Raw genomic sequence first — 6,799 nt, 5'->3', positions numbered from 1 at the left:
GAGTTCGATTTTTAGCCTTAATTTTTATTACATATTAGTCCAATATTGTATTTATTAGGTATTATTTTATTGTTTATTTATTCTAAATTTTAGATTTTTTTTAAGTATTCTAAGTTATTTTAGAGTTTTATGTTTCTTAAGCCTAGTTTAAGAATATTTTTCAAAAGTGCTTTTGGGAAAGTACACTTTTAGCTTCTTAGAAAAATACTTTTGGGCCAATTTTTGGTTTGGGAGAAGCATTTTTTCTAGCAAAAAGTAGCTTCTTTAGGAATACTTTTGTCTCAAAAGTGTTTTTTGTCCCCAAAGCATTTTTTAGAAGCATTCTTAATCTGACTATAAAGGATTCTTTATTGTTCATTAAGGACAATTGTTTTTATTAATAAAGTTTTCTAACTTTGGGAGTTAATTTTTTTGTGCAATATTTCTTTTTTATGATTTTTTTGACATAGTTTTCTTCTCGATTTTCTTCAAGGAGTCGTGAGAATTCATTCTTTAACCTTCAATTTGCTAAGGATTCATAATTCAATTTGCATTATTTCTTAGAAGGTTGGTTAAAGTCATTAATCAAGTTTGTTATGATTTATATCTTAAAGGTTTCAATTGAACACTTATTCATCATATCATCGGGTTATTCATTCCATTTTCCATTTGTTTTATAATTTTTGTTCTTAAATTTCTTCTTTTAATGTTTTCATTTTCTTTAGTTTTAAATTTATTTATTTTTACTTATAAAACAGATTTGAATCATTCTTTCTCAAGTCAAATAACTTGAATACGATCTTAATCTTTTGTATCTTATCACCTTAAACTAAAATTTTACACCATTCAAGAAAATGCATGAAAAATGTATGGCGAACATCCCAAGATAATAGGAAAAGATGAATTAACCAATCAAAGAGTAGTATTCAGATTTGAGTAGCCCATAAATCGATTATAAATGCGAAGCTTTAACATCTTTTCAAATATGACCTCTTCCACGTATATTTTTACTCTATTATTGCTTTCAACCTTGCTTTTTCTTTACTAAATACCGAATTAAGAGAGCGTCCCGACACAAGCTACGACGCCTCTTAACTCACCCCCATTTTGCAGTTTCTAGTTACACACCACAGAATCCAGCTAGATGGTCACAGAGCACAGTCCGCCAACTACAAAAACCGATCTCCCTCCATTTTCCAAGCCTAAAAAAATTAACGTCAACGTGGAATTTGAAGAAAAATTGAAGAGACATATCATGGTATGTGAAGAAAAAAGTAGTACCTCTTGATTACTTCTGCCATTGATGATGTTAAGTAGAAAGGCCCCTATCTAGTCTGAAGTTTGAAAATGATGATCTAATAAATTAAAGAAGATAATAATCTTTTCATAGGCTTTTAGAGATACATATATAGGCAATCCTTAAATATCATAAATAATAAGCTAGAAAATGGTCCCTACCCTTCAAACCAGTTTGTGGTACCTAATAATCCAAATTCAGTCAACAAGACGCTTCAAATCAACCAAATTTGGCACCAAATTTAGATAGCTCAGTTAAGCCTTTATGAACCACAGAAGTGCAAACAATCTGTAATAATTGAGTAAATTTGTATTATTTACTTTCTGAGTTTTATTATTTATATTTTTAAAAGATTTATCACTACAAATTTAACTTTAAAAAAACACTAAAAATTGGAATTTTATGGGAAATATTTAAGGCAATATTCGTGATAGTCTCATGCACCATTATTTAATTATACAATAACATATTATTATCGATGTAAAACAAAAAATATTGAAGAGTTTAAAATAAATATAAATAATTTTATTTTAAAAAATATTAATTATAATTATTAAATATAAATAAATATAAAATATCCAAAATTGAAACCCAAATCTAAAAACATCAAATATTAATTATAATTATTGAATAATTCTATTTTAAAATAAACAAAATTTTTAATTAATAATTATAATTATTTTTGAATGTATACGATTTCTTTTTATTTTAACCAATAATTTTAAATTAAATAATGTGTGGGCAAAATGTCAGTTTCGAGCAGCGGAAAGGACCTGCAGAAATTTCTCTTTTGTTCATAAAAATCAACTCCCATTAAAAGCAACCATCTTTGAGGTAAAACTAAGTTTTTTGATGGATAAACTAAAACTAATATTGCCATATATATATGTTTAGGTTCAAAAGTTGGGCAATTCCCATATATTACAACTTATAACAGAAAATTTCAGATATAAAGTGGAATTTACAGAACAAATTTGCATTTCGCAACCAAATTTGTTGTCCATTTTCATCTTACTGTTGCATTGCATCTAAGTTGAGATTGCATTGTTGCCGTCGTCGTGGTGTCGCATCAAGGTTCCGGAGTTGCAGGCTCACTCTTCACAAAAAAGAGACCAGAAGGGCCACCTTTAGGCAAGAGTGCCAACTTAACAGGAGTCACAGCACCTTCTTCAGCAGTTATTGTACCAGTGTTGAGGTTTATATCAGTTTTGGCATATCCAGGGCAAACAGAGTTGATGCAGAAATCTGGGTACTTGTTTGCCAGAATCCTTGTATAGGCATTCAATGCTACTTTAGAGACAGTATAGGCAGAGATGAAGGTTGGCCATCCTTTACTTCCGTGTAAACCCTCCTTAAAATCTTTTAGATACTCAGTTATTAAGTCATTCAGTTTCTCCTCTGTTGTAACACCTGTTAACACTCCTTTAAGCTTTTCACCTTTACCCTGTAACAAAGAAACTTTTCCATCAACCATTTTTAAAGCTTATGATCTGAAATGGGATTTTACAGGAACTCGGGATTCTACCTTCAGCATGACTACAGAGGAGGAAACGTTTACGATCCTTGGCAAGTCGGATAGTTGCAGCAATGGAATAAGTGCTTCGGCAGTTCTTTTAGCGCCGTAGTAGTTTGTTTTTAGGCATTCTTCGGCTAACTCGTAATTGTCATCAGTCGCTTTACTCCATATATCACGCGAATTTACCTACATTTGTAACAAGCTATCATGACATAATCCCATCCGGCTACTTCTTTACTGTTTCTTCGAGTACCTATAAATCTATCAAAGTTTTACCACTCCCATATGTACGAAGACAGGGTTGATTCCACTCCATTATTTTTTAATCTATTAATGTTCAATGCATGTTTAATCGTCATTCACATATTAATAGATGAAAATATTGTAAATGAAAAAATAATGACGGAACAATTAAACATGCATTTAACCTTTTGAAAACGTGCCTAAGATAATAGAACTTTCTTTTTGGTACATTACAAATTGAGAGAGATGTCATAGCCAAAACTTATCCTAAACCTTTAATGCCAATATAGAGTTCTTAACCACTATCCCCTTTTGAGTTAGAAAAGAAATAATAAGATAATTAGGTATCCATGACCCAATAGGCTATGTCCTGACACATGCTTTCTTAATAAAGGTAATTTAGCCAACATACCTCTGTACCAGGAGCAATCGAAAAGGTTGCACCTAATATCGCAGCATTGTTAACCTGCAAAAGAATAATTTATTAAGAAAATCTTAACATAGAAAATTAGGGTTCAGGTAATTATGGTATTTAAGTTGGATAATTGGTACCAAGATATCCAACTTGCCAAATTGTTTCTTCAGAAAATCTGCCAGAGATGCAATGCTTTTTGGGTCTGCTACATCGAGCTGGTGAAAAACTAGATAATCCGAGAGACCAGAGTGTTTTAGACTTTCAAGAGCTTCAAGACCTCTTTTCTCATCTCTAGCTGTTAACACAACCATGATCCCATTTTGAGCTAATTGCTTACATATTTCAAGTCCAACACCCTTGTTTGCCCCAGTGACAACTGCATACCTGAAATAAGCAAATTCATTTCAAACCATTAGTTCAAAGAAGAAGCAGTTAATACCCAAATAAAATGGACCTATAGGCTATATCTATGTAAACCTCAAAGATAATAGTTTATTTGTTTAACATAAATATTTTCAAATGACACATAATGAATTCATTTTCTTCAATAAATAGAACGTGCTACATAAGTAACGAAACAAATGATAAATGTACTGCCAACATTGTTAAAGAATAAGAAAAGTTGCATCAACCATAGAGTAATATTTAGATCTTAGCAACCCGTAAATCTATTATAAATGTTAAGCCTCAATCTTTTTCTCATATATGACCACACACAAAAACACAATTTTACTCTATTATCGCTTTTGTTGCAAAGTGGTCATCTATGCAATGGCGAACACAAATCGCACATCTACGAGCTCATTCAAAGATGCGAGCTCAGCAAAGATGCGAAGCTCACCAAATTTGCAAGCTCATCCAAAATTACGATTTCACCAAAGTTGTGAGCTTTGTAGGCGAGCTTATGCATGCAAGCCCTTTCTTTCCAAGTTGTCAACTTGCCAAATTGCTCTGAAACGATAATATTTTTTGACAAGATGTTTTGGTTGCTAATTAGACTAAAATCAACTAATAGAGTGACAAGTTGTATTGTACAAGTTTCAAGACTTGCCAAATTATAATTATTTAATATTATTTTCAGATTATTTAAGCATTGTTATACATGTAAACTATAAGCCAAGTAATGAAATAGAAGATCATGACTTGATTGCTTCATTTTTTATATGTTTTTTTCTTTCTGTCTCAATCCATTTTTCATCAAATATCTAACAGCTTTTAACTTTGTTTTTTTCTCTACTAAAGCATTGACTTAAGTATCGAAATATATGTTGGAGCACAAGGTTTAACATCTCTTAATTCACCCATGTTTTATAGTTCACATATCACATAACTTAATTTACCCGCTACTAAGCCCGACTCACTCTATTCTACAAGTCTAACAAAAAAATGAATCAACATCAACAATTGGCACCATATATGGGAACTGATAAAAATCCATTGCTAAAATATTTCAGTTATTTCTTGTTGTTTGGATTCTTTATCTCTCATTTCCCTTTTAAAATTTCTCATGTTATTTTTGTTTTCATATTTCTCATTTTATTTTTAAATTTCTTACTATATTAACTTTTTTTCCATTTTTTGTTTCTTAAACTCAAAAATCTCATTTCAATTTTTGGATTTCTAACTTTACCAACATATTACACCCTCATTTTTATTTCTTATAGTTTCCTCAATTTTTAGATTTTTATGAGCTTCCTCAACACATTCAATCTCCATATTTGGAATTTTCTAATTATCCCCAACACTTTAAAGTCATTTTTATCTTTTGAAGCTTCTTCAATGTTTATGTTATTCTTGGTTTTTTTTTTTAAGTTTTCCCAAATTTTGGCTCATTAAAATTTTAAAATTATTAAAATTATATTAAATTAAAAATTTTAAATTATTCATTCTTCGAATTATTTGATTATTTTTTACATTTAACACCTTTTTAAATTTAATAAGAAAAAGAAATATATTTTTCTCTAAATCATTTTTTATTTTTATATAGCCTAAAAGATACAAGTGCAATCAAAACATTGATACACATCTCAAGTTGTTAAAGAACAATAATTTTTAATATTTTTTTAAAATTTTATATATTTTAGAAATATCTTCCCGAAAGAATATGTACAAAGAGTTATTTAGATTTATATTAAATTTATAATGTCCATATTTTGGATTTAAATTTTAAATGATTTTTATAATTTTATTTTTGAACTTTTGAGTTTTACTCAATATTTTAATAATTAATTTTAAAAATTTATAATTTAAAAATTTTGAAGTCTAGAATGAACCTGAACAAATGATCGTCAAAGTTCGTTCCAAACATAAAATTTTAAATATTCTTTTAAATGTTTAACTTTTACTAAAATTTAACAACTTAATAACTTAATTAAATGCATTTCAAAACTTTTTAATCTATCGTTTTACACAATTCAAGGAAACACATAAGAAATGTGTTGCTAACATCACTAAGTAATAGGAAATTTTGAATTAGCCAATTATGGAATAGTATTCAAATTCAGGCAGCCCATAAATAGATTATAAATGCTAAATTTTAACATCTTCTCAAGTATGACCTATTTTACATGTATTTTTACTTGAATATCACCTTCAATCTTCCTTTTTTTTCTATCAATATACTAAACGTCTTAAAACATAAGCTCTGATGCGTCTTAATTCACCCTATTTTGTAGTTTACATACTAAAAAATCCAACTCCATAGCCACATAACCCAGTTCACCAACCAAAAAACAGACAGTAGCAGCATGGGATTTGAAGGAAAATTGAAGAGACATCTCATGGTGTGTGAAGAAAAAAGTAGTACCTCTTGGTTGCTTCTGTCATTGATGATGTTGAGTAGAAAGACCCTCGCTGGTTTGAAGTCTGAAAAGCTGATGATCTAATAAGTTAAAGAAGAGAAAAATCTTTTCATATATTTTTAGAGATACAGACAATCCTTAAAATGCAAAAGTTCCTAGAAAAGGCTCCTTATATTTCGAACGAATTTGTGGTATCTAATAGATAGTCCAAATAAACCAAATCCCCACGTAACCTCCAACTGCCTTGCGGCGGACGTTTGGCGCAAAATTTTGACAGCTCAATTAAGCTTTTATCAACAAGATAAGCCTTTTGATTCAATGTAACGGAATAGGACTATAATCGAATAGAGTTGTAATTGAATAGAGTTATAATGGAATAGAATTGTAATCAGTAATTCAATTATTTGGTTGAATAGAATGAAATAGAACTGTAATAGTATTATTATATTTGGTTGAATGGAATGATGTTGTAATAGAAAAAAACTAAAATGTCTAAAATACCTAAGTAGAATTTTTTAAGTAGATAATTATTGTTATTGTTATTAAAT

At 29.4% G+C, this 6,799-nt stretch overlaps 1 protein-coding gene and 1 long non-coding RNA gene across 2 annotated transcripts; both read right to left on the bottom strand.

Moving 5' to 3' along the window:
• Positions 1-883: 883 nt before the first annotated feature.
• On the bottom strand, positions 884-1,520 carry LOC128295342 (uncharacterized). The gene is made up of 2 exons (XR_008285709.1): positions 1,261-1,520; positions 884-1,181 (listed from the first exon to the last, which is right to left on the bottom strand). It is a non-coding gene; the product is annotated as an uncharacterized LOC128295342 (long non-coding RNA).
• A 645-nt stretch (positions 1,521-2,165) lies between these two features.
• Positions 2,166-6,520, bottom strand: LOC108489598 ((+)-neomenthol dehydrogenase-like). Its single transcript, XM_017794257.2, has 5 exons — positions 6,257-6,520; positions 3,588-3,834; positions 3,448-3,501; positions 2,802-2,978; positions 2,166-2,720 (listed from the first exon to the last, which is right to left on the bottom strand). Exons 1-5 carry the CDS (start codon positions 6,274-6,276, stop codon positions 2,346-2,348), a joined length of 873 nt encoding a protein of 290 aa, XP_017649746.1. The 5' UTR covers positions 6,277-6,520; the 3' UTR covers positions 2,166-2,345.
• Positions 6,521-6,799: the final 279 nt, after the last annotated feature.

Source organism: Gossypium arboreum, chromosome 7 (assembly GCF_025698485.1).
Source record: "Gossypium arboreum isolate Shixiya-1 chromosome 7, ASM2569848v2, whole genome shotgun sequence".
Lineage (NCBI taxonomy): Eukaryota > Viridiplantae > Streptophyta > Magnoliopsida > Malvales > Malvaceae > Gossypium > Gossypium arboreum.
The sequence above is the reverse complement of the archived record's forward strand: the minus strand, read 5'-3'. Positions and strand labels throughout refer to the sequence as shown.